The following is a 26266-nucleotide window of genomic DNA, read 5'->3' as shown; positions in this document are numbered from 1 at the left end:
GGCCCTCCGAGAATAATCACAATCAAGGGTATCGATGCCAGCAGAAACCAATACACAAAACCTCGCTAATGTGATACAATTCTATCCTCCGTCGTCTATATTTTGCTTATACCTTCCATCTCCATGTCGATATCCGCACCGTGAGGCCGTTTCTTTCGTGTCGCTCGAGCTTGCCCGCCCAACACCTTGGATTGCACCTTGTCTTTGCCAAACTTGAGGTTTCGCATGAGCTTATTCTGCATCAGTCCCTTGTGTTGTCTTCCTAATAGGCGATTGTGTTCCAACCATTTGCCAAACGCAGACGTAGGCTCGTCGTAATCGTCCATCTCCCCAAGGTCCGCGGGCGCGACTTCGGCATCCTCATATTGCCCCGGGTTCGCGATTTTTCCGTCCGCAGAACGCCCGCTGGTGTCATCGTCCTCATCGTCCTCGTCGCTCGAAATCTCGTCATGACTACCTAGGTCAGAACCATCGCCAGCCATTTCGCGGCTTGCCGAATGGCCTTGCTGTGGGTCACGACCCTGCCATATATTCTCGACTTGCTTCGTCCTGCCACGAGCTCCGCGAAACTCTTCTCGGCCTCCGACATCCTGCGCAGCCTGCCACGCTTCATAGACGTGCGCAAGACGCTTGTCTCGTTTGGCGAGCTTACGATGGGCTCTGCTGATCCCAGCGAAAAGGTTGAAGCCGATGTTCACCATCGGCAAGTCTTTCTGCGGATCCTCTTCGTTTCTCTCCAACGCTGCTGCTCGATTTAGAGCGAGATCGCAAACTTGATTGATATCGTCTGTATTGTATATCGGGACGGTCCGACGACAGGCCGAATTATCGGGAATATCCTGAAGCCGGATGCACGCCATGCCCAAGTATATGTCCTTCTTAAGTCTTCCGCTTCGTCGCATAAAGCGGAAGAGCAAAAAGCACGAGTGTCGGTATTCGACAGGCAAAGCGTTGACGACACCTCGATCTTCAAGCCTCCAGTCTAGGATTTCAGGCTTGAGCGTGGGATCCGAAGCCTGATCCAGTACCGTATTCATGGATGCCACCGAATGGGTGGATGATATCGACTTCCTTCCCAAGGACTGTCTCCTCTTGGCGGGAGCAGCGTCGGTATCGTAGGAGATGGTTTTCGAGTCCGAGTCCGTCTCTACGATCACAGAGAGCTTGTTCGTCGACCAGCCAGGAGGGCGCTTCATGGAAAGGCTATTCAGTCGAATAGTAGCTACTTCATACGAGCTGATACCGTGAGGTAGCTGCGCATCGACCGCCTTGAACAGTAACGATATCCGCACTGGACAGAAATGTGACGTGTGGGGTGAGCGTTGGCGCTTCCACATAGATAGGCAAAGGTCGGATCGATCACTCACCTGTTCCCCAACCGAGGCCCCCAAGAAGCGGATACGTTCGGGTCAGCTGACAAGCCTTGCTAAAGGCGGTAGAGAGTTCGATCGAAACGAGACCGAGAATCGGGTCTGCAAGAGGGCGCGATCAATATCTTGCCATGCTGTAGAGGTTGCAGGCCCAAATCAACGCTCACCGTTTTCCCGATCTCGCTCGTCTCGGATCACAACGACCAATCTAGCCTTGGACCAATCTCTGATAAATCTTTCGCCAGTAGCGTTCCAGTACGGAGATGGGTTGATTTGCTTGGTTCGAGTGCGATATACAAGACGCCCGTTGAGAATGACCTCAGCATAGGCGCTCGGCGGTCTTTCCTGCTCCCAGGGCATAGAGTCCACTACAGTCTCTTGAGCTGACGAATTCGTACAGCGATTTTGTTTAGCCTAGTCTGGTACACACCCGACTGTCCGGTAAAAACTCACCCGGGCGACCTCCTGCTGCACCTGAATGCCTCTTACTCGATTGCGATGCGAAAGTCTTTCCCGTGCGTTGGTATTCGAGGTTGTTGCACTGGGTGATGGCAAACTGCAAAATACCGCTTCGACGGTCCATGCTTGGCTTGACAGAGGCCTCTAGAGTCTCCCGGGCCCTCTCTCCCGTCAGCCAAGCGATGCTCTCCATACGACGCTTACGTCGCTCCGCCTCCCAAGGGAATGGATCAGGCGCAAGTCTACCCATCAAACTATAGATTAAACCGGGCATCTGCACCTGCCCCTCCCTGCCCGTACCGATATCGTCGTTGCCGTGTTTCTCGTGTTGCCATTCCTCTTCTCCAGCGGCCTGTTGTGCCTTGCCGTCTTCGGGCATCTTCCACAATGGGTAAAAGGCATGACTCCAGAAGAGACGGCCTTGCGCGGGCATACCGTTTTTCGTTGGTACCAGATCGGTCTGTTCTTCCATCATATCCTTTCTTTCAGACCGATGATTCCCCTTTTCGAGGAGGTCGGCGAGATCTATGTCAACCATACCTATCGCATCGTCTGCAGAAAAACGGTCCGCGTCGTAGACCACAATACGGATTCGCTCCCCAGACTCGATGGCATCAGAGACCTAGAACCGGTCCGCGAGCCGATGCTATCAGTTTTGCCCAGACCGTCCATCACGTCCAATCACTCAGACTCACGACAAGGACGTAGGCATCTTCCTCCCATCGAGGATTGAGACTATCGACGATCGTTCTCGTGCTGAAGACGGGTTTACTCAACTTTGAGAATGCGACCGTGGCATATGGATCGGAGGATCCGAATGTATCTGCGGCCTTCAGGCCTTCGGCCCTATGCACTCTGATGTGGAGAACTCCGATCGCCTCGGTTCGCAAAGCAGCTTCTTCCCCTAGCAAGAGACGGTCGACATCCAACCTGTACGAATTGGGTCGAACGAAGCCATCTGCGACTTCCAAGATGGCCTTTTCCATGAACGGTTTGAGAAACGGCAGACCGAAAAAGTCCAGAGACAGATCTTTGATCGGTTTGATAGCAAGATCGAAGTCGGGTAATTGAGGAAGCGAGATGGAAGCGGTCCGTACAAAAGGTACGTCCGGGGCAAGCAGAAGCCGCACATGCATCTGTTAGAGGTGAGCACGGAGTCAGTCGATATGGAATGTCTGCACACGCATGGCTATCTCCCTGCTTACCGTTCCTGTAATCTTGAGCATCTCCACCCAAATAGCTGAGAGGCACACCAATCAATCGCTTCAGCTTTCGTCTACAGCATGTGAACCTGACCTGCTCACGTAATTCGCCACCGCCCAATCCCTTCATACCGATTCCCATATAACACAAGAAATGTAGATCCCACCCGTTCCGGTTCTTCCTCCCATCGTAGCTGAAATCAACCGCAAAGTTGACATATTCTCCTCCATCTTGATCCTCGTCCCCGGTATCTTCCTCTCCTCGAACATGAGTGCCTTCTGAGAAATCGCGATGGCCTTTCATCTCGCCGCCTTGTTGCTTCTGCGCCGAATCCCTGCCCTCGCTAACCCCAACGCCCTGGCCCCGTCGACCACCGATCATGCGCAGGATCCGGTCGCGTTTCCTCCTTTCATCGACTTCCATCGAACGAACCTTGGCATCGGATCCGCCGTCGGGACGAGGTTGTTCGTTGTCTGGCAGGTCACCGGTGGCAGCACTGCCTCCGGGCAAGATCTTTTTCCGAAACGAGTCGAGGGTGCCCATGAGTTTGCCGTTCCGATTCGCAGGGGCGGAAGGAGCTTTGCTCAGGTTGTCAAACCACTAGCCACGGCGTCAAAGACAAGTCAGCCTCAGTGGTTTCTGTGATATCCGTTGAAGGAAAGCCGTTTCATACCTCTGCGTCTGACATGGGCCTCATCGAGACAATCTGGATCGGCTCTTCCCCTAACGACGGCGAGACCAACCTGACCGAGGACTGTGGGAGAACCGCATTTCAAAATCAGTTCGATCTTCATTCATGGTTTCCTCTCCCCGGTACTCACAATGATCGGAGGCACCTGAGTCAACAACGCATCCTCAACAAGATCGATGAACGGGGTCAAGATGTCCGTGTTGATCAGGGGGAAAAGGGCGCGGAGTGCATGATTCATCCAGAAGACGCTCTCTTCATTGTAATGCTCATGCTCCCATTTCGCGTTGAGACCCTTTGTTTTGGCTCTATCGACCTCCGGGCCAAAATCGGTTCTTTTCGTCTTCTTGCGTTTCCATTCCGCCCAGATGTACCAGCTGAAGAGCAGACCGAGGAGAAGGGTGACGAAGCTGACTCGAAGGTAGGCAAGGGTGATGGGAATGGCGAGAAGGAGCACGACAGGGAGTGAAGGCATAGGAAGAGGAATGTGCGGGTCTTGATTCGGATCCAGAGGAGCGTGTGTGAACGGTCCTTTCGAAGCTGCTCTCTTCGCTGCGATCTGTGCTGGAACAGGAGTAGGTAACGATCGGTTTTGGGTCGACGCACTGAGCGGTATAGCGGATGATTGAGGTGTAGTAGGTCTAGATGCTTGCGTACGGCGCGAAGCTGGAGTATTCGGCTCCGGGACCGACGGCATGTTGCGGGTCTCCTCAGATGGCATCTCGACTTCTTGAGTCGGAGCAGCCGTTGACCTGGAGGCCGGACGGGAATTTAGGGAGTCAGAAGCACCCTTTGTCAAGGACGATCCCTCCTGGATGACTTGGTGACGAGCCAGACTCTCCTCTGGGACCTCGACCGGCGGAACGTCTTGTACCGCGACGACTACCGATGGCGGGATCCCCGACGCCCCGACTTTTCGCTCCGAGGCGTGTTGTTCCTTCACTTCACCTGCTTCCTCCCTACTCGTATCGAGAGGATCCTCCTGGAGCTGTATCGACACCCCGGCCTGTGCGATCGCGATAGCCTCGCTCTTCCTTGGCGGAAGAGGAGGGGGTCTCATCAACGGCAGCGCGGGGGCGAGCGGAACAGCCTGTCCATCGAGCATATCCAGTCGTCTTTCCGACTTCCTCTGAGGTAAAGGCGGAGGTTCTGACATGCTGTCGTCTGCCTCTGTCTGTGTTAATCAAGTTCTCCTGTGATCGCCTGAGGGAGGCGGATGACTGGAGGCTCGCCTTTGTATGTGTTCTAGGTCGAGCGAGTGGTTCTCCGTGAGCATGCTCTAATCCGGTCGTCCGCAGCTAAAGGACGTGATGCGATGACGATGAACAAAGGAGGATTCTCTGGTTCTTTGCCCCGTGATCAGAAGGTGAGAGCAGGAACTGCGGTCCTGTGGCAAGTCCAAGGTTCTGGAATGATTGGATATGGATCTGATCGTCGGGGATGGCCGATCGAGGAATGCAGGGCTGTGTTCCTCCTTCGGGCTAGGTATATCGAACGTTGGTATCCACACACTACTATCCCAACGAGGTCTGAACGTGACTTTGAATCAACAGCATCATCATCATCTGATAGCTGGTAGTAGGCAATTTAGGCAACCCCCTTCGAGCTGCGAGGTCGATCTACCCTTGTGACCCAAATTTGGAAAGTGGGGGAGGGTGTCGCTTGGGCAAACAAGAACTGATCGGGACGCGGTCGATTCCTTACGGGCGCGGTCGAAAGTGGGGCATAGGTGGAAATAAGCAAGACTTGCGCGTGAGAAATATTTCCCAAGACTTAAGACGGCAGCAATCGAGCGAGAGAAATATTCCAATGTGAAACGCGTAAGATGTATCGTATTAAAAAGACAAAGCCGAACATATTACAACACGAGAGTACAAGTCAAAGAAATATTTCGATCGCAATTTTACTCGGCTTTCGCCTTCCCCTTTCCCTTCCCCTGCTCCTTCTTCGGGAACGTCTTGAGCATCTCGACAATCGCAGGGGTTGGCCTAGCGTCGTGCGTGGGAGGGTCCTCGCCCTCGATCGCCAGGCCTTGCTGTCCGTGGCAAATTCCCTCTCGGAGAATTTCGAACGCTTTTTCGCCCTGCTCGTCCCGGGCCGCGCGAGTCGTCCACTTCGTTCCCTGCGCGAAAAGGAGAACGATTTTTGCGAGTCGGAGAACTCCGGCGACCGTGTTGTCGTCGATGTTGAAGTTCCACTCGTCGCCGAGGCCTCCATTGCATTTGGTGCCCGCCGACTTGCAAGGCCCGCAGGCAGAAAACGCTGAACCGGGATCGAGGGGATGCGCCGACCGGCATATTCCGACGCCACCGTACGAGCAGGCGAGGATCAGGGGGTTCGAGTCGATCTGAAGCCCGGTAGCTTGATCCGGGAACTCGTTCTGGCGGAGGTCGATGAAATTCTTCTCCGCGGGGGGAACTTGCTCCGAGAGATATTCCGGGAGAGTCGGATCGTCGCCGTCAGCCGTCCCGAATTTTTCCTTGCAAGAAGGACAAATAAGGCGCCAGCCGCCTTTCCACTTGCCCTAGAATTGAAACGAAAGAAAATCAGCGAGTGAAATCGAGCGGACGAAAAGCAGCTGAAGAAATTATACTTACAAGCCAAGCCGAAGCTTGCGTCGTGTCGAAGTCACCGCTTCGACCGGGAGTCGTCAACTCCTTCCACTCGTTAGGGGGGGGGACGGGGAGGAGCTTTCGATCCTCTTCTTGAATGAGCCAGCGGTGAACTATCGGCGAGAGAAATTAAGCGTCAGAAGAATTCCCAGAGATATCTTGCGAACGATCAGGGGTGAACTCACGCGCGGCGTCATCCCCGTTCCACACGACATATGCCCCCGTCGAGCACCGCATCGCCTTCCACTCAAGGTCGAGTTCGAGCGCGGGAAACTCACCCTTGTTCTTCCCTCGCTTGCCGGCCCAGGTCTTTTGCACGGTCGAAATTTCCCGCCACCACGCCTGAACGGTACCGAATCGAGAATCCCAAACGTATATCTCGGGGGCGGGGACGTTGTCGACGAGCGCGATCAGGTTCTTCACCTGAAAGTCGGCGGGAGGAATTTCCCGGGAGGTAGTGGGCGGGGCACTGATTGCGAGAGAAATTCGGCGAGAGAAAGTCAGCGGCAGAAATTTTGCGAAGGAAATAAGGCTCGAGACTAACATGGCGTCGGTCGAGGGGGCCGGTCGTTTTCGAGCGCCGGATCCCGAGGCGGCGGCGTTGACGGGGGGGGCCTCAGGCTTCTTGCCCTTGTCGGTGGCGGTCTTTTGTTGATCGGCTTTCCTGCGAGCGGAAGAAATATTCCCAGTGAACATCAGCGATATGAACTTTCGGAAGCGAGAAGCACGAGATATGTTACTTACTTAGGCATTCTTGAGGATTATTTCGATAGATAAGTTGCGAGGGGAGTAAATTTGATAGATCGGGGACGAGTAGGTCTAAGCGTGTGTATTGTAGTAGAAGAGAGTAAGTTTGAAAGTAGGGGAAATCGCAAAATCGAGGGGGGGAGGGGGGGATATATATATGCGTTCAGGTTCTTAGCGAGAGTGGCAAATCGAGTCGAGTCGACAAGAACAAAGAGAACGAGTGAACAATGACGACTGTATCATTTCGCTACTCATGATGTCATGAGTAGCGAGTCGACAGGATGATTTCGGGGCCGAAATCCCCCAATTGCCAAATCGAGACGTTTGAGAAGCTCGATTTGTTACTTAGAACAATACGTTTCGCGTAGGTTCACATGAAACGTTCCTGATCGACGATCTGTATAGAACAAATTGGTCAGCCGAGTTACAGCGGAAACAAACCCCCTCCTGCTTACGCCAGAACAAGAACGATGTCAAACAGCTCGTCGAATTTAAGCGAGAAGGATCAGCGATAGAATAGTCACGAGAGCAGAATAACAATAGGAATTTCGCAGCACGTAAAGAACCTTTACTCGCCTACGCGAGGGGTCCTTTGACGCCATTGTTCTAGTAATAATACCCCCGAGACTGCGAGGAAGGTGCGATAGGAGCGGTAGATGGTCCAGCTTGCGGTTGATGGGGAAATTGCTGAGGAAACTGAGCGACCGATTGCCCAAAGTAAGGTGAAACTCCAAGCATTTGTTGCGGTTGAGATGACGCGTGGAAGAGTGGTTGCGGAAACATTTCACGCGGAACATTCCTGAAGACAGTCGCCGCAGGAATATTGCTCACGGGAGGCGTGGCCACACGAGCTTGTGTAGCTTTGATTCTGTCGGCAGCTTGTGAAGTCTTCAACAATTCACAAGTTCTCCTGTCATGACCAGTGTCGCCACAATGTTTGCAGTGTCTGGGTTCGGTCGCCTTTTTCCTCTCGGCTTTTTCCTTAGCCAACGCGCGTTGAGTTGCCAGCTCCGCGCCAGTATGCCAGCGACCTGATGTCGCGGAACTTCTGACGATTTCTTCCCCTGGAGCTAGTCCTCTGCGGATATCGGTATGAGTTCTCTTCCTCTTCTTGGCATGTCGTCTGTTATAATGCGGGCGGTGGACAGGCTCCTGAATAATCACAGCGTCGGGAGACATCTCTCGGAGAATTTCCTGAGCATCTTGCCCGAGATATTCATTCACGGGCACGAGAGATGTGTTGGCCATTGCTGTGACAGCAATTTCGACCAGGGGATCTTCCACATAGTGGGTATAGAAGGTTCCCTCCGTGACATCCTTGATCACGAATTTTAGCGCCAGGATTTTTGCCTCGTCTTGCAACTGACGTTGTTGTTTGAGGTGCCAAAACGCGTGGATTTCTCCAGGGTCGATCAATGGTCGAATCTCTCCGGGAGATAAAGTCCTCTCGAAATCATGCTGGCAAACAAGCCCCATAGTCGCTCGCATGCTTCCCTTGCAAGCAGGCAGAGGTTGACGTCGAAAGTCAGCGCTTTGCCATAGACGATATGCTCCCTCGAATATTTTCCACTGGGCTCGTAGGGCAATACGCCCCCTCAGCTAAATTCCAACAGAAATATAGCTCAGTAAACATTCCGACTGCTACAGACCAGGGTATTATGAACTCACTTCAACCATCGACAGGGGGAAATCGTTCTCGATTTTGATAGAATCGATTGAATGTTGTTTGAACAACACGCGATGTGTCGCCCGCATGTGTTTGGTCGCAGCATTTACTGCGGAGAAAAGATCCGCCTGCGCACCTTTGACAGTGTTCTTCAGCGCTCGATGAAAGGATTCAATGCGCGAGGTGGCTGTCTCCCCGAAATTTCGCGTCCGGGATAACGCGTGGGCTAAGAAAAATTCCCCTTGCTGCATCTGTTCCTGTACGTACAGCCAACAGAGCTTGGTCTCTTTCTTCGCCAAATATTTGAGGCTGAGCTGTTCATAGGCCTCGTCATAGGAGGATTTCGTGGGCCGCAACACCAGGAAATCGTACGACGCCTTTAACTCCTCGAAAATCTCCTTTGGCATTTTTGCCCTGAAATTCTTCACGAGGTTTTGAGCGAGGTGCCACCGACATAACTGCTGTCGCCATCGAGGGAACACTCGACTGATAGCATTCCTCAAGGCGGCACATTGATCCGTGAGGACAATTTCGGTGGGAAGATCCTCACAGAAATCCTTCAAACAATTCATCGCCCAGAAATATTCCTCCTCCGACTCTGTCGTCATGAAGCAGAGAGCGACCGTAAAGGATTTATTCGTCGGAGAACTTCCTACGATATGTAGTAGGGGCATGCCGTATTTATTCGTCTTGTAGGTCGCGTCCATATGAAGGACATAGCCGTAATATTTCGTGAGAATTATTGCGAGAGGGTTGGTGAAGAATAACCCTTGCAGTTCATCAAGGTCGTTCAGAAAGACCGCGTGGGGAATTCCCCTGCGGATCATTTCTCTCACGACCGCGTCGGCAGGAGTTCGACCGCTCATCGCTAGTTTTCTCTGGGCTGCTTTTAGATTGTAAATTTCCTGCAGTGACACAAAACAAGGCCTGTTTTCGTCCGCTGCAGTTCTGTGGAGAGTTTCCAGAACAGCACTCGGCGACGCATTATTCCCCAGAGCTGTCAGCGCCGAGGCTTTCTCTCTGGGCGTTAATTTTCGGTGCTGAGCGAAGGCAAAGGGGGAGGTGTCAATGTCGTGATTGTGCTCAAGATTTCTGATGGAAATTTTCCAGAGATCGTTGACGGTCGGAGTTTTGCTGACGTAAAGTTTCCAAAGGCAGCCCGTCTTCTTGGTGAAACCGTTTTCACCTTTCCCTCGCATTCGACCGCTCGCGTTGAGGTACTCGTGTGTGTTCCTGTGCTTTCCACTGCGAGTACAAACAACTGAGAAGTTGTTGGGCTTGCCTTGTTCCTTGCGGACAGCGAAACCTTGTTGCAGAGCGACGCTTTGAATCCTCCGCAATATTTCGGTCGCGTCGATTTCCCGAGCCCATCGTTCTAAGGTTTTCCACGGGCATAGCTCGGCGGGAGGAGGGGGCCTATGGGTGACTATCTCAGAGTCTTTCTCCTCTTCATCAGATGAATCATAATCATCTGAGGAAAGAAATCGTGCAAGGTCTCGCGACAGAGTCTCCATGATTGAATTTGTTCGACAGGAATATTGCTAAGAGACTATTACACGATAGTTGCGTGAGGTGTGTTGATGATGTCGCGTCGGTGGCCGTTTGGCTCACGTGATTCTTCCTCAGGAATATTTCTCACGTGATATTTCTCAGTTATTTCCACCCTGCCCCACTTTCGACCGCGCCCGTAAGATTCCGACCGCGTCCCGATCAGTTCTTTGGGCAAACACAAAAAGCCCACAGTCAGTCACCCTCTCGCTCTCGCTCTCCCTCTCGTCCGGCCGGCGGGCCGAACCCTGCCGTCGGCACTTCGGGTTACGTCATCACTGGAAAACGCCTCGAACCTTAAAATGACGTTTGACATGAACCGTCCCCGTCCCCGTATCAATCGAGCATTCTCCTGTTGGCCTGTTGCAAGAGCCACCGCTGAAATGGATGTCAATCATGACCATCGCAAGCGGCGCCACTGCATATCATCTATGCTCTATGAGGTGGGAAACGGTACAACGCGAAATACATGTCTGGAGGCACAACGGACAGATTGGGTTCAAACTACATCTCCCGAGCTGGAACAGGTTGACTTTCTGGAATCAAACAGGATCCGGCTACTGGTCAAGGAACTGGCGGGAACCTCGATCTGTTCCGACGCTTGTCCTATCTCAAGGCGTTTTCCCTCCACGTCCTGGGCAGTGAAACGTGTTGATCTTGGTGATCGAACACAACGAGAATCAAGGCTCAAGAGGGCCGAAGCGCTTCTGTATCCGTTGTTCTATATATGCATGCCAGGCAAGCCTGAGGAGGGGCAGTACGGTGAATATTTGATCGAGAAGCAAGATAGAGGAGTGTATCTGGAGTCACCTGACTGGCGTTGTGGCGATTACAGTCGTAAGACTTCCATCACTCAGCGCGATTGCGCCACCGATGGACCCGCTCGGATGAGATTCTAATCGTCGTAAATACTCTTATCGTGATATAGTGGGTCGTAAGTAAGGCGTTACAACAAAATTCCGATCTCAACTCATGCTCCCTCGTCTGGATCCGTCTAGCACTACGTCCCGCCTCAACCGGAAGCGGACTGTCCGACCCTTTCGGGCACGATCGGATCGTTCGACCCCGTCACGGCCGATCCAGCGTTGAACAGCCTATCCTTGAGGATTTGGGAGATTATCCCATGCTGAGCTTCCGCTGTGATCCTCACTCTACGCCCGGTGGACAGTTGATGTCAGCATGTCTAGTTGCATAGTTCCGTCTCAGAGAAAGCGACCGGGCGTCCGACCTCGACTTACCCGTCCTTGGCCGTCGTGCTCAACTGCGTTTCCTTGACTTCCCACCTGATATCCTTTCCAGGCCCGCTTTCGACCGGTTCTTCCTCGTCTTTCCCCTTCGCCTTAGTGCTCCTCGTCGCGCTTCCTGCGGAACTCTCTGCTTCCTGAACATCCGACTTGACCTTGCCCTTGACCGGGGCCTTGTCATTGTTCTCGATCGGCTTGTGGGTCACGCTAGAATACAAGTCGTTTCGAGGTTGTCCGATCGAACCTCCGATCCGGGTCAACTTGGCGTTCAAATCCTTGACCTGATCCAACGTGTACTCGCGGGACTATGAAGATTCATCAGATCAGTACTTTCTTCATCTCTGGCGTGATACTCGATAGAGGAGATCCTCCAGAACTCACGGTGACGATCTGGCTCTGGCTCAGAGTGTTGACCCAATACTTGTTCCACAACAGATCCAATAACTTGGTATCCAAGCTAGATTTGAAGATGGACACCTTGAGCTGATAATACGAGTTGGCGTGGACACCGAAGTCTTCGATCTTGTCGAGAGGGATGGATTGGTAGTCGCTGGCGGCAGCATTGGGCGGGGTGTAACCCTATCGAGACAGGAATAAGGCGTATTGTCAATATCGACTAGAAGCGAGTCGGAAGACAGTCACTAGACGTGGCCCTCACCTCTGGGTAAGTCCTGAACGCTCCGATCTCGACTTTGCCTGCGGAAACGGTCCTGTTCGGGTCGATCTGAACAAGCCCGAGCCGAGTCAGCAAGGCTCACGGGGTCTCACCAGAACCGCCAAGATCAAGGTTACTTGTTACTCACAACGACAGCCAGATACGGATCATTGAACGCCTGATTTGTCGACTGCGTGTTGACATCGATTCCCGATAACCAGCATCCATACCCCGGATGACTTTATCGATACCGAGCATCATAATCAGCAGCTCACTCTCGACCTGGTCGCGTCTCACTCGATCAATCACCTGTGATACCATCCAACCACCAACTCGTTCTTCCCAATCTCCTCGTTTCCGTCCTTGAAATTGACCATGTACTCCATCGCCGCGTCTCCGGCGTTGACACGGGTTTCGGTACCCTGGACGGGCAAGGCGAAGGAATCCATGACGATGAACGATCGATCCTTGATCTTGCCGATCATCAGGCCCATGATCTCGTATTGACCTCCGGACCGGGCGTGGATGACCTGCAAAGTTTCGATAAAGATTCATGGTTTGAGCAGCGAAAGGACGGATGTCTGGGAGGGTAGAAATTCTACCATTTTGATGAGAGCAACTGCCGAGATCTTGACTTCCTTGAAATACGCCGGGCTGTATTCCGCGCACGGGGGTGAGTCATTCTGCCGACTTGACGAGTTCGCAACTGACTGACTCCTTCTTCCACGGCTCCTTGTTCAGCAGATCCATCTGTTCAGCTCGATCATACTTGTAGAGCTCGTCCGCGGCTGATAGAGTCTAAAGTACCGCCAACATCGGATTCAGCCATGATAGCCCTTATTGATGACCGGAAGCACAGGAGCTACCAACCTGAACATCGTTCTCGATCTCAAAGCTCTTCTGTGCAACCTCCATCCTTGCAATCCCGGTCGTGAACCTCAGTCGATCTTGTGGTTTTTAGGCCTTTGCGAATGCTGATCTCGGGCGATGACGAATGTGTCGAAAGGACCGGTGTTCGCTGATCTGGGATGGCGAAGGGCGACGAGACAGAAAGCGAGCGTGAGACTTGACTATAGTCGTTGCGCTGTTGGCCAATCGGCTATCGGTCAGGCTGAGACGTTACAGTTGTTTGGATGTATGGCATGTATGGTGGTGCGCAAGCATGCAGCTCAACCTACGACCTACAGGAGTGCAGGAGTACAGGAGATGAGCGGGTCCGGATGACCTCCACCTTCCCAACGCCACAGAAGTGACGGCATGATACGGCATTGTACCCCCTCCCCTCCACTCCCTCGCCACTTGAAAGCGCGCTCGGATGCGCTTCCGTTTTCTAGTTCAAGGGGAGCAGCACCCAAGATGATGATGTAGGTGGCCAGGTGCAGGTCGTAATGATGAGTGATAGCTAGACCTATATCCAGCGGACTCAGCCCAATACTAGCCATAGACACCCCTTGATACATTACCTTACAAACAAACTGGAAAAAGTAGCTCAATATGCCGCCTAAGTCAAAGACTGATGACAAGGTGAGCTCGAGCCGAGAACCATTGCGTCACGCGAGTCGTGGGAAGGCTACTGACGGCCAGACTTGGTGGTATGCCTATGCTCCTCTTTAGACCTTTGGGATGAAGAACAAGAAGGGAGGAAAGGCGCAAAAGTACTTGAACACGATTTCCAAGCAGACGGCTACCAGCGGAAAGAGCAAGGAAGAGGTCGGTGTCCGAGCTCCAATCAATCCGATGCTCACGTCCTTTCCAGTGGCGTAGCTCACAACCCGTACTTGTCGTTGGGCATTCGATTTCAAATCACTAGATCGCCAAAGAAAAGGCCAATGAAGCCAAGAAGAAGGAAAAGGAGATGGCCTTGGCTCAAAAGAAAGCCGAGGCCGAGCTGTTCAAGACGGCACTCGTCCAGCCCAAGGTGCCGTTCGGTGTGGATCCTAAGACGATCATGTGTGTCTTCTTCAAGGCCGGAGTGTGCGAGAAAGGTGAGCCAAATTCCGAGGTCGTTCTGCAGTGTAATCGATGCAACGAGCTGTATCTAACGACGAGCACTCTGGACTCGCCAGGCAACCGATGCAAGTTCTCGCACGACAAGGAAGTCGAACGTAAAGTCAGCAAAGCCAACGTTTACACGGATACTCGTGAGAAGAAGGACGAGAAGGCCACCGATACAATGGACAAGTGGGACGAGGAAAAGCTGCGAAAGGTCGTCTCGAGCAAGACTGGGAACCCCAAAACTACGACGGATGTGAGTCCACATCTAGACATCGGACTCAACTGGTGTTCTTGGTGAATGCTAATCATTCGATTTGGGCTCTTGCGGCTAGATCGTGTGCAAGTACTTTATTCAAGCTATCGAGGATCAGAAGTATGGTTGGTTGTAAGTTTCGTTTGGGTCGGGCTATCCGTTGCGTCGAATCAGTTTTGGCTCACCACGCTCATTCGCCTTTCCGACATAGCTGGGATTGCGTGAGTACAGATACATCACGTCGGGCGGATCTAGACCTGGCCATACTGAATCGTACGACGGGATGTCGCAATAACTATAGCCTAACGGTGTGGACTGCAAGTACCGTCACGCTCTACCACCCGGTTTCGTCCTGAAATCGGAGAAGAAGGCATTGGACGAGCTGGCCAAGAAGGACGTCATCTCGCTGGAAGATTTCGTCGAGACCGAGGTGAGTTCCGCACGCCCTTCGAAACAGAGAGCGAACCTTGATTTTGACAATTCACCAACCTCTCTCGCAGCGACACAAGCTGAAGGGACCGTTCACCCCGGTGACGCCCGAGACCTTTGCAATCTGGTTGAAGCAGCGCGCCGACAAGAAGGCTGCCGAGGCCGATGCCGCTCAGAAGGCCAAGGCCACCCAACGAGCTGCGGGACGCATCAACGGAATGAGTGGACGACACATGTTCGAGTTTGGTGGGGTCCAGGATGAAGAGGTGGGTTTCGGCTTCAGGCGCCGATATGTCAAATTGATGGAATCTTCGAGGCTGACGGTTTTACTACGACTACGTATACTTGAACCATAGGAGGGCGAGGATGAGGATTGGGATATCCAGCGATACCTGGCCGATCGGGACCGAGATGGCCGAGCAGAGTCTGTGGCGGGCGACGAGCAAGGTTACCGAGAAGGAGCCGACGATGGCGAGGATGAGGATGATGATGACAACGAAGATGGCCGGCAAGAGAACGATGGCGAGGACGAGCAGGGTCAGGGTGAGAACGGCGGGAGTTCGGGCGATGGGGAGGCTGCAGCTGGGAATGGGGTGGCAGGTTCCGAAGGCAAAAAGGCGGGGCTGAGTGATCAGGAGGTGAAAGGGGCGGTGGACAAGATGGAACAGGTCCGCCTGGCTACGTGAGATCGAGGTCTTTGTCTGTCAACGATTGACGGTTCTAGGCCTCTCCAAGCCCAGTCGAGAAGGGGACGGATTGTAACACGCCTGTGACATCAATATGGAATACGCTTTCTTATGCCAACTGCTTTGTGTGTCGATTTTGGGCAGAACTGTCAGGGTTGTGTCACGAGGCTTGTCACGATCCTTCATCCTGTCTGGCTCATCCGCTGGTGTCGGTGGTAGTCCAGCATGATCTTTACATCTTTGTCCAAGGCGATCTGAACCTGCTGAAGTCGGTATCACGGAGCTTGATTTCAAAACAGAGGATCGAGTCGGGCGACGTGCGCCATTCAAGCTGGATCGTCCTGACTGTAGTGGTCAGAATTCAATCTGTCATTCGACAAACATGAAACTTGGATCTCCGGAGACATATTCAGACTACGAGGCTGCGAAGAGACGATATGCTCCCGCCCGCCTGGGTTGTCACGGCGCATCATCACCGAGCTCTCCCAGCCATCTTCCCGCTTCGGCCCAGGATGGATGGAAGCGGAAGTATGATGAGTCGCGCGCAATCAATTGTTGTCGGAATCGCAGTGCCCCCTCGGTCTCTGCTGCTGTGCGCTGTGTGCCGTGCGCGCGTGCGCTATCCGGTGACGTCACGTCGTCATCATCAGCTCTTCGCTCGCTCGCGGTGCCTGCTGCCCTGCGCCTGCGGTTCGTGATCGAACTCTTTGCGGAATCGATGACGTAGTGACGTGATGGCATGACCCGGATCTCTATTCAGAGCGCGAAAAGGGGCGGGTCGTCGTCGTCTTTGGTGGTCGGTAGCTGAGTAGGTATATAGTCCAGACCCCCGATCGATCAACAAATCCCCCGTCACCATCCACATCATCTTTCCGATCTCCCTTCTCCCCCAACCAAACAAACACACACGAATACAAACACAACTCCTTGTCCTCCCTCTTAATCTTAATAAAGGAGCCAGTGACACGTAAACAAACAATAGACAAATAGTCTCCCCCTTTTTTCACCCCGATCACCAACCACCAACTCATCCATCATGTCTCACGTACCCCAGACCAAGAGCGAGATCTCGTGAGCACTGTCTGCCCCGACTGCTCTAACTCTTGGTTGCTTACTTGACATGCCTCGTCTTTCGTAGCAACAACCCCTCGTCGCTCGGTGTCACCTCTGCCAACAGCCCCAAGGAGCAGGAGGCTGATGTCGCCCGAAAGCTCAAGCTCTACGGTGTCATCCAGGCCATGCGAGATGGACGAATGCCCGACAACAACCAGATCAACGAGGCTCTAGAATACGCCATCCGAATGTCGCCTGTTGACCTGTCCAAGCTGTCGCCAGATGGAAAGCTTTTGGTCGAGGACGTCCGTGACATCTTGGAGACGTGAGTGTCTGGCGCGATTTGTTAGTCTTCGTCGACAGCCATCTGATCCTGACTCGTCCTCGTACCTGCAGCGCTCGAATGATGATCAACGAGAAGAACCACGGAGAGCTCTTCCAGAATTTCGTCTGGTCGACCCGCAAGGGAGACCCTACCCGAGGTGCCAAGTCCAAGTCGGAGCTCATGCCCGCTTCCAAGTCGGAGTACAAGGCCGACGCCAACCAGGCCGCTGCCCACCTCCGAACCCTGATCACCCTCTTCGCCACCAATTCCGAGGCCCGAAAACTCTTGCACGACTTTGGTTTCGTCGCCCGTGACATCTTTGCCACCACCGCTTCCAAGGCCGCCGACAAGGCCAGGCCCGATCAGTCACAGCTCGACCAGATCGACAAGCCCGCTCCTTCTGGCGAGTGGATCGGACCCGACGGTCGAAGGGTCGGCAAGAACGAGACCCCTGAGCTCCAGATCAAGGGACCCAACGGTTCCGAATTCAGGGCTAACCCCAAGGACGACCCTCGTGATGCCAAGGTCGTCGGTACCGATGGCAAGGAGCGATCAGCCGGCGAGGCCGCTCAAGAGGCTCGTGAGAAGAAGGACCAGGCCAAGAACGAGGCTTATGAGAAGAAGGAGCAGGCTCGTGGCGAGGCCGAGAACCGAACCGGTGGCACCGGCGGCCTGAAGGAGCAGGCCAAGTCGCACATGGAGGACATCCGAACTTCGGGTCACCCCATCGACACTGCCCGAGCCAAGAAGGATGAGGCCAAGCACGAGGCTCACGAGAAGAAGGAGCAGGGACGACAGGAGGCCAACGCCAGGTCGGGCGAGCACGACACCCCGCAGAACGCTCAGCAGGCCAAGGACAAGGCTCTCAATGCCATCCCCGACAAGCACCGAGAGAAGGCTTCCCGCGGAATCGACGAGACTCGAAACATTATCGAGGACGCCTTCCCAGAGGAGCGAAGGGAGCAGTTCATCTACCGATTGAAGAAGGTCGTCGTCGATTGCCAGGAGCACAAGGACTACCAGGAGGCCATGAGCTTCTTCCTCGACAAGGCCGAAAACTACAAGGGCCACGCCAAGCACGTCCAGAGCCACGGCGTCGACTCTGCCGCCAAGGTCGCCGACGACCCTCAGTACAACCAGGCCTCGCTCGAGTTTAGGGCTCTCCTCGAGAGGTTCGCCAATGGTCGATCCATGCAACCTCTGTGGGATGCCATCGACCAGATGTACACCGACGCTCGAGAGGACGAGGGTCTCCGAAACTGGTACCACCGAGCCAACGAGTACATTCACAAGACCTTGCTCGAGCCCGGTTACATCCTCGATGACGACTCGACCCGAGAGGGCGAGAGGCTTCGAGATGATGGAAAGGAGTACTTTGACCACAAGTACAAGCCCCACTTCAAGAACCTCGGCGACGAGATTTCCAACTTCTTCATGGCCATGGGCGATGACCCCTTGAACCAGCGATTCGGAGAGGACTGGAAGAGGTTGACCAAGGACTTGTTGTTCGACGCCGAGGGTAACTTGGCTTACAAGCCCAAGCTCCTGAACGACATCCGAAGGGTCATCCTCCCCTCGATCATCAGGAACATTGGATACATTCCCATCCCCAGGGCCGAGTACTCTGACGACAAGATCGACCTTGTCATCGAGAACCTCGTCTTGCAGGGAGCCAACTTGGCCCCCAACGTTGTCGAGATTGCCTCGAACAACCACTTCAAGTTCTCGCCTTACGAGTCGATCCCCGACCAGCAGCACCACATCATCACCCTCGGCTTTAGCCAGATCCAGGCCGATCTCCGAGACGTCATCTTCCAGTTCCGAAGGAAGTCTGGTTGGCCCAAGATCAAGGACTCGGGTGTCGCTGATGTCTTGATCGGAGGAAAGGGTATCTCCGTCAAGGGTGAGTCGGAGCGCGTGTTGAACATTGCCAGTGAAGCCTTGACTGACAGTCCTCTCTCGCCTCTACAGTTACCCTCGAGACCAACAACAAGCGTGACAGCACCTTCTCGGTCAAGGACATCGACGTCGACATTGACACCTTGAAGTTCGCCATCCGAGACTCGCACCACGACTTGCTGTACAAGTTCGTCAAGGCCATCGCCACCTCGACCATCCGAAAGGCCGTCGAGGCCGGTATCCACGGTGCTCTCCGAACCGCTCTCGAGCACGTTGACGACCAGGTCACCGAGGTCCGAAACCGAATGAACGAGGCCAAGAGGTCCGACGAGACCACTCGACGAGACGAGCTCAAGAACTTGTACAGCCGAAAGAAGGATACCGCCAAGCACAACAAGGAGAAGGCCGACGAGAAGACTGGTACCTTCAAGCTTGTCACTGGTGAGTTTTGGAGCGACTGAGGCTTCCATTTGCTCGCATCATGCTAATTCGTCACCATGATTCGACAGACCCCCACGACTCGATCGTCAAGGACGTCGACTCGAAGAGGACCGAGCAGTCTTACACTAAGCGAGCCGCCACCATCGACGAGTCGATTGGCAAGAGCAACGACTGGAAGAGCCCTATCTTCTCGATCGTCAACTCCAGCAAGTCGCATCCCGCTCACACCGGCAAGCCCATCACCAGCCAGGTCTCGGACGCCGTTCACGGTGCTACCGGTTCTCACGGAACTCACGGTACCCACGGCACTTCGACCGGTGCTCCTCGGTACTAGGCATGGTTGAGCGAGAGGAATGGGAAGGAGGCTATGTTTGAGCGCATCAACTTGGGCCATGTATCGGTTTTTATAATAGCGCCCGTGTTTCGTCTTTGATGACCTGTTATGACGTTTGTTTCTATATATCGATCAATGCGATTTCGTTCTTGCGGTTCCGTAGAACCTAGTCTTCTGCAACTCACGAGTCCAGTGGGTTTGCCTTGCGAATACTTACAAGAATGATCCAATGCAAGGCAGCGAATGAGCCGCAGAATCAGCAGGGCGCATGCAAATCGGCCTCGTTTCGGCAAAATCATATGGGACTCGCGTAGCTATGAAAAGCACCTTGATTGTGTAGGGGACACAGACAGTTGGGATTGCATCCTTTCCCGGTATGTAGCTTGATTTTTCAATATCATGATTTGAGTGGGCTCGACACAGATTGACTTGAGAATTATGATCATGATTATAGTTTCTTGACGGAAAAGAAAAACGCTCGACTTCGATCCATCTTCCCAAACTCAACGCCTCCATCTTCCACCCCAGAACGTCCTCCTTCGCTCCCTTCGTTGTTGCTCTCTTCCGAAGTGCCCATCGTCACCGAGATCTGGTCGTAGCATGTTCAGATTGGCCTGCAACCCCCGGATCGTCTCTTGCGCCTGATCGAGCATCGCTTGCATCTGCCAAATATCCTCCCGCCCGCCTTCGTCGTACCGACCGTACTCGTATTGAGGGGTCATCGGTCGACCCGCTTCGTACACCGAAGGAACGGGGATGGTGCTGTGCGTACTCGTGGGAAGGGAAATCCTTCTCGATCTCCTCTCCAATGATTCTTGGTTGATCCCGCTCAGATCGAATCGCGCGCGTTTCAAAGCGTCTCCAGCGATATCCTGGTCGGTAGAACCAGCGTGACTGCCGATGACGCAGTCCATGAGTCCCTTGCCCACTTCGTTACCCTCTGTCGCTAGATTCCTCATTCTCTTCTTGAATGCGTCCAGATGATCGACTTGATCATCCCCATCCCCGCCGGTAGAGCCAGGCGCAGCGTTCGGAATAGAGCTCAGCTCAATGAGGATCTGCGAGGCTTGTTGAGATAGTAGCGCGGATGCTAAAAGCAATGGCATCGAAGATTCAGGGACTGGCATAGGTGTTCCCGGTCGGATCGTCGGCATAAGGGTTTGCTGGATGGGCGGGTAGTCGGCCTGGCGAGAAAGCAAAGGCGAATGCGCTCTAGCGGCAGGCCGGCCCGAGGGAAAGGCAAATCGGTTCTGAGGGGTACCAGCGCGATCGCCATTGACCGATTGAGTCCCAGTAGCCCTTCGTCGATGATCCCAGAAAGGTCCTCCTTTACTCGTGTCTTTGCTCCAGCCAGTCGTGGGATTCCATCCTCCCTTTGAAGTAACGTCAGCTTCCGCTCCAGCCAGGCCCTGCCGAATACTCTCGATAGGCAACCTCGGCAGATCCTTGTCCATGCTCATCGTCCTCCTTCTCGAGCCTTCTCCGACGTTGCTCTTGGGCTGATGCTCCACCTGCTTGTCCATTTTGTCCGGACGCCTCCACTCGTCCCAAGCCGTCTGCGGGCGGGGAGGCACTTCAGCCTGCTCCTGCTCTGCCACAGTAGTCCCCAGAGGAGCCTTTAATACCGGGGAAACTTGCTGCTCGTCTTCTTCCTTCCGTCCCGGGTCGATCGGATCTTCCGCCTCGTATGTCAACTCGGCCTTGATCATCCTAACAACCTCATGCCTGTCCCTCTTCTTCCATACGTCCCCTTGGACTTGTTCCGCACCAAGTCCACTCGACTCCTCGACCTGCTCAGACCCAGGATGGGCCTCGGACTCTTGGATCGTAGGCACGTTCGGCATGGACAGCGTCCTCCTTCCCATCATTCCTGGTCCACCGAGTGACGATCTACCCCGGGGTACTCGGGCCCATCCGAGTTCCTTGGCCTGAGAATTCGGTGACTTTTCTTCCTTTGCTCTGACCCCATTCCCATTCCCGGTACCGGTACCCGTACTAGTACCATCATCAGTACTAGGATCGGCACCGGCATTGCTCCTCGGGACATAAGTCCCCCTCGTGCGAGTGGTCAAGATTCCATTGATGATAGGCTTTTCGTTACTGATCGGGAGGGCCGGACCGAGGTGGTCTCTGAAGGTCGTTGCTGGAATGAGGCTGGGGAAAGGATGTTGATGTTGGTGTTGGTCCAAAGTTCTGATGGTCTCGGTCTGAGACTTCTCGTTGATCTTTCCTTCCGGCACGAACGCAAGCGTATCGTTGACTTGCGGGGTAGCGTGTGCGACATCCCCCTTCTCCGGGGCTTGGACCGATTTCTCTATCTCTTCAGCATCTGCAACGTCTACATCCAGGCTAGGCTGCATCAATACTGCTCCCAATGCCGGCGGATCAAACTTGATAGGCCCGAACGTGCCCGAGATCCTTGCCTGTGTCTCTAAGATCGGGGGGACGACCTTTCCCCCTTCCACAAACGTCCCCGACAATCCGTTCGGCCGAACAGTAGTGATTCCAGCAGTAGTATGCGTAGTGATTATCGGCTGAGTGTTGGCATTGGAATCGATCTCGGTGGAGGTAGGGGCCAGGAAGATGGAAGAGCTCCGCTGATGGACCAACCTAGGGCTGGGGGTCCTGGTTGGAATCGATGTCGATGTAAGGGCTGGGGTAGGTGATCGGGTAGGATCGGAAGAGAGAGATGAAGGCGGTGTAGCAGGCTGAACGATGGATCTGGGTGAAGATGTAGCTTCCTCGTGTATCGTCTCGGTCCGTGTAAGGATGCGGTCGTTGTCGATATCGGCTGGCTGATGTCGAGAGTGCTGCTCGGGGGAAGAGATCATGGTCGATCCGCCTGCCTTCGTTTCGCCGTTTCCTGCTCCTAGCCCTGGCTTTGCGGACCTATGGCTATCAGTGTAGATCGTCTTCACCTCCCTGTACTTTTCCTCTCCGCCGCCATGCTCGACATCTCCCTTCGCCGAATCATTCATCTTCAACCCCGTTCCAGATCCAGATCCAGCTCGCAACCTCCCCATATACTTTCTCAAGAACCCAATGCCCAGCCCTGACCCGCTTCCCGTACTCCTTCGTCTAAACTTCTTCCCCTTGCCCATTGCATCGGTAGCGGCAACTTGCGAGGCTTCTGCTCGTATTCGCTCGGCGGAGAGTGGTGGGAGATCTTCCCCTTCATTCATTGTAATGGGCTTTGTAAGCCTAGGGCTGACGGTTTCACGGGTGTTGGGGCTGGGTGCAGTGTTGGTCGTGCTGTACATGGTAGGCAGTTGAGACGAGTTGGAAAAGAGGGAAGAAGTCGTTCCCGTGGATAGGTAGGACTGGTCGGAGAACCTCTTTGGTTGCGATCGGTGAGTCACTTCTGCTTCGTCCTATAAGTGTATCACCGCAAAAGTCAACGAGTGAACGCGACATCAGCTCCTCGATCAGGGCAGTGGAATTGGGATACAGAGCATGAGATCGACAAATCGACAAAGAAAGCTTACCTCGGTATCAGGCGACCGGTATCCGGAGCCATCCACTTCCATGTTACCCGCTTCGTCACCTGCTCTCGGGTCAATCGTACGGTAAGCGACTAGATCGCCCCAGGTGACCGATTTCGGATTCCTCAGCGAAGATGGTTGAGGGCTGAGAGAGTGGAATCCTGAACCTGGATTCGAGGAGGTCGTGTTGCTCGTGGTATCCGTAGCGACTTGATGGGGAGGTGGTTGTTTTTGTGGGGTCGTCGGCGGGGATTCGATGATGGGACTCAGAGGTCGACTGAGCGCGTTGGACATGGTGTCCGTGCTGGAGGTCGAGGAGCTGGTATCGATCGTGATACAGTGATAGACCGTCCCCGTGAGATGAGATCGATACATGTCACTGGAGCCAGGTCCTTCGTGTGAAGATCGTCGACACCGAATATGAACGACGAGCTTCGCCGCTGCCTCGTGTTTGCGAGGTCGGCTGATCACCAAAATCTTCCCCCAAGCTTCGCGAGCTTCCAACCGAGAAAGAACGAAAAGTGATCCGAGACCAAGTGCGACTCCCGGATACGCTGTGCCGTGTTTGTGCTTGTTCCTGTATGAGCGTATGAGACGCTTCTGTCTCGAATTGGAATGAAAACGAGTGGAACCTCGTTCAACTCGACTTGGCATTCGCGGGTCGGATGCAACAGCTCGACTCGATCCTCGAAAACTTGATCCTGATTCTCGCCTGCGTTGTCCACGTCAGCGACCATAACATCGAACCCTCATCAATCATTTTCGCTCATCAGGGATCATCGCCGATGGCCCAATCAATCCTTTCGGGCACTCATCGCCGGCCTTTTCCGACGCGTGAAACCACGCGGCGGCTTGCAACCTGAAACGCAGAGAACGCGCGAAAAGACGCCACTTGCTTGCTCATCCGGTGGGTACCGAGAAAGACTCCGGCCGATGTCCCGAAGCCTTAGAAGGGGTCGTGATCACAATCCTGCCCAATCATGTTGGGTCACCGTGCGTGCCAGTATGGGTCAACTGCTTGATTTGCAAATGGGTTGGGCGTGAATCGACATTGCAGTAATTGAATGTCGACGGATTTGGCAAGAGGTCACGCGTCAGAGGCTGGCGCCATCGGCATTCATTACATCCTGTCTCATTGCTCGCTCAAACAACTTGAGGACGGCATCAGGAACCAGATCAAAGATGACAACACGGTCACCGATCGAATTTGCGGGCAGGACATGCACTTTGATGGGCCTGCCAGTCTGTGTCCTTCCCCGGATTCTCTAATCCCGGTTGTCGAGGTTGATGATGGCAGGCGATACATCCACCATGAAATCACTCTCAATCTGATTGCAAGTTCTATCAATCTGGCCAAGCACGTGAATCCAATGAGCTCCTGTCTGCTACAGCTTCGATGTCTTGGGTCATTGAACGGCTTTCTTCCACTTCAAGAGGATGTGAAATCTGCCTCGAATCTATACTCCATTCACGACTCTCCGGTGAGTTAGTCTATATCCAATCTCAACTTATGCGTGAACAAGGTCCAGATGATCCTGAAAATTCCCAACGCGAGGTAGGAAATGAGGAGCTGAAAGAGGGCGCTTGCTCTCGCTCCGATGGTTCCCTCCTGTATCATCAACGCGTTTGATCGCTGGCTTACGGCTTGGCCGACTTGGCAAATCGAGAAAGACTAGAAGCGTCAACAATAAAGTGACTGTGGCCATGTTCCATCAGGAGACGATGTAGCAAACGAGTGCAGCTGTCAAGTCAGTTCCAGGACTGCATCCCGTCATCCTGAAAGCCCTTAAAAGCTCCCTTGGATAAACATGACTGGATCATCCTTCTGTGATTGTCACATCATTTGCTTGGTAGGCGGTCTTCTTTTGGTTTTAGCCTGTCCTGAATTCTCCCCTTTTACTGATAGAGGCGATTTGGGCGGAGTCAAGAACGACCCTGGCGTAGGTAAACTTGGCGGGAAACTTGGATGTCAGGGCTATAAGCACAAGGGCCAACACGCGAGCGCTCTACTACCTCTCGCAGGACAACTGACACACAAAGAAGCCCCCAAATGATACAGGTACCACAATTGGGAGGTCTGGTACATTTCCTGCCTAAGTCGTTTCATTGATGCTCAGGACGGGATCATGCTCGAAAGCCAGAAAAAGGTGACTCGCCTCAAGAGATGGAGCACTTGAGGCAGTTTCCCCCTCGAATCACACTTTTGTTGTTGACCACGGGAGTCTCATCAACGTTTCTTAACACATCTTCAGTGGTATTGTTGGTACTGGTGTGTTTGGTGTTGTTCCGTGTTATTGGGGCTCATGTTCATGAACATACAGGAATGAATAGGGGTAAGCATGCTTTTCTTGAATGGTTTGGTGTCTCATCTAGGACACCGGATGCCTCCTGATTTGTTTTCGATTACAGCCTTTCCAACCCAATCATTCGCCTTCCTTTCCCCATCCCTTATATCAGAGCGAACTCTACCAGTTCCAGCAGAAAATGGAACCGATATGCCACTCTCGGTGTCTCGGAAGCGACGCGAAGCGACAAGTGAACGAACGAGAGGAGGGGGGATCGTCCTGGAATACTGTTCACGTGCACGGATGTCCTGCACGATCGTATCTTGTAGTCCAGACCAAGGTCAGGGACTACATTACGGTATCACCCCTCCAGCCTGATCATCCAGCTCGAACATAAGACGCCGTACGGACACCGAACATGTTCAATACAGCAGATCGAAGTCAAAAGACATGGATATATAAGTATTATCGTAAATCACAGTCGCACGTAACAGATATTCGTAAAACCACGTCCGACCGACTCGACTCGTATCGCCAACATAGACATGCCCTTCATCTCCCTTTCCCTTCCCTCACAGCGCATCTCCTTCCTAAGTGATCACTACTCCATCGCCTAATGTGACCCGCCCGCAATATACGATCTTATCCCCAACCTCATTCGATTTCGTCCCCGGCAAACGTATAATCGACCGCCTTCCTGCTCGCCCTGACCGGTCTAGATCTCGTACCTCTCTGAGGAGGCAAGACCACAGGAGGAGGAGTTTCTTCTTCACTTTCGTCATCAACGTCCATATCGTCTTCTTCCTCGTCGTCAGCGTTCGGTGCCTTGGTTCTAGCCTTTTTCTTCGGTCTGGATTTGACTTTGGTCGCACTCTTGAAGGAAGATCGGGGA

At 53.6% G+C, this 26266-nt stretch overlaps 6 protein-coding genes across 6 annotated transcripts; 2 read left to right on the top strand and 4 right to left on the bottom strand.

Annotated features, from left to right (window-relative positions):
• Positions 1-95: 95 nt before the first annotated feature.
• HD553DRAFT_299705 (uncharacterized protein) lies at positions 96-5329 on the bottom strand (the record flags this gene model as incomplete). Its single annotated transcript, XM_046178614.1, has 10 exons — positions 3854-5329; positions 3706-3786; positions 3134-3632; positions 3035-3069; positions 2525-2965; positions 1824-2451; positions 1538-1753; positions 1368-1472; positions 588-1291; positions 96-419 (listed from the first exon to the last, which is right to left on the bottom strand). Exons 1-10 carry the CDS (start codon positions 4874-4876, stop codon positions 96-98), a joined length of 4056 nt encoding a protein of 1351 aa, XP_046034078.1. The 5' UTR covers positions 4877-5329.
• A 294-nt stretch (positions 5330-5623) lies between these two features.
• Positions 5624-7084, bottom strand: HD553DRAFT_325956 (uncharacterized protein; the record flags this gene model as incomplete). The annotated part of the gene is made up of 5 exons (XM_046181663.1): positions 5624-6244; positions 6318-6445; positions 6518-6801; positions 6877-6996; positions 7077-7084. The coding sequence occupies 5 exons, from the start codon at positions 7082-7084 to the stop codon at positions 5624-5626; spliced, it is 1161 nt and encodes a 386-aa protein (XP_046034077.1).
• Positions 7085-11121: 4037 nt separating this feature from the next.
• On the bottom strand, positions 11122-13382 carry HD553DRAFT_317014 (JAB1/Mov34/MPN/PAD-1 ubiquitin protease-domain-containing protein). Its single transcript, XM_046180705.1, has 9 exons — positions 13063-13382; positions 12908-12990; positions 12795-12846; positions 12502-12722; positions 12341-12431; positions 12196-12261; positions 11919-12116; positions 11532-11842; positions 11122-11444 (listed from the first exon to the last, which is right to left on the bottom strand). Exons 1-9 carry the CDS (start codon positions 13105-13107, stop codon positions 11306-11308), a joined length of 1206 nt encoding a protein of 401 aa, XP_046034076.1. The 5' UTR covers positions 13108-13382; the 3' UTR covers positions 11122-11305.
• Positions 13383-13593: 211 nt separating this feature from the next.
• Positions 13594-15672, top strand: HD553DRAFT_317013 (putative cytoplasm protein). Its single transcript, XM_046180704.1, has 9 exons — positions 13594-13716; positions 13807-13902; positions 14003-14177; positions 14259-14440; positions 14520-14572; positions 14652-14661; positions 14742-14870; positions 14941-15135; positions 15226-15672. Exons 1-9 carry the CDS (start codon positions 13687-13689, stop codon positions 15553-15555), a joined length of 1200 nt encoding a protein of 399 aa, XP_046034075.1. The 5' UTR covers positions 13594-13686; the 3' UTR covers positions 15556-15672.
• Positions 15673-16386: 714 nt separating this feature from the next.
• On the top strand, positions 16387-19756 carry HD553DRAFT_336846 (uncharacterized protein). The gene is made up of 5 exons (XM_046182251.1): positions 16387-16626; positions 16694-16933; positions 17005-18836; positions 18905-19273; positions 19342-19756. The coding sequence occupies exons 1-5, from the start codon at positions 16592-16594 to the stop codon at positions 19605-19607; spliced, it is 2742 nt and encodes a 913-aa protein (XP_046034074.1). The 5' UTR covers positions 16387-16591; the 3' UTR covers positions 19608-19756.
• Positions 19667-21764, bottom strand: HD553DRAFT_317011 (uncharacterized protein). The gene is made up of 3 exons (XM_046180703.1): positions 19935-21764; positions 19793-19809; positions 19667-19728 (listed from the first exon to the last, which is right to left on the bottom strand). The coding sequence occupies exon 1, from the start codon at positions 21473-21475 to the stop codon at positions 20111-20113; it is 1365 nt and encodes a 454-aa protein (XP_046034073.1). The 5' UTR covers positions 21476-21764; the 3' UTR covers positions 19667-19728; positions 19793-19809; positions 19935-20110.
• Positions 21765-26266: the final 4502 nt, after the last annotated feature.

Source organism: Filobasidium floriforme, assembly GCF_021052385.1.
Source record: "Filobasidium floriforme strain CBS 6241 chromosome Unknown HD553scaffold_21, whole genome shotgun sequence".
In the NCBI taxonomy this organism is placed as follows: Eukaryota; Fungi; Basidiomycota; class Tremellomycetes; order Filobasidiales; family Filobasidiaceae; genus Filobasidium; species Filobasidium floriforme.
Note: the sequence above shows the minus strand (reverse complement) of the source record. Positions and strands in the feature narration are given on the sequence as shown.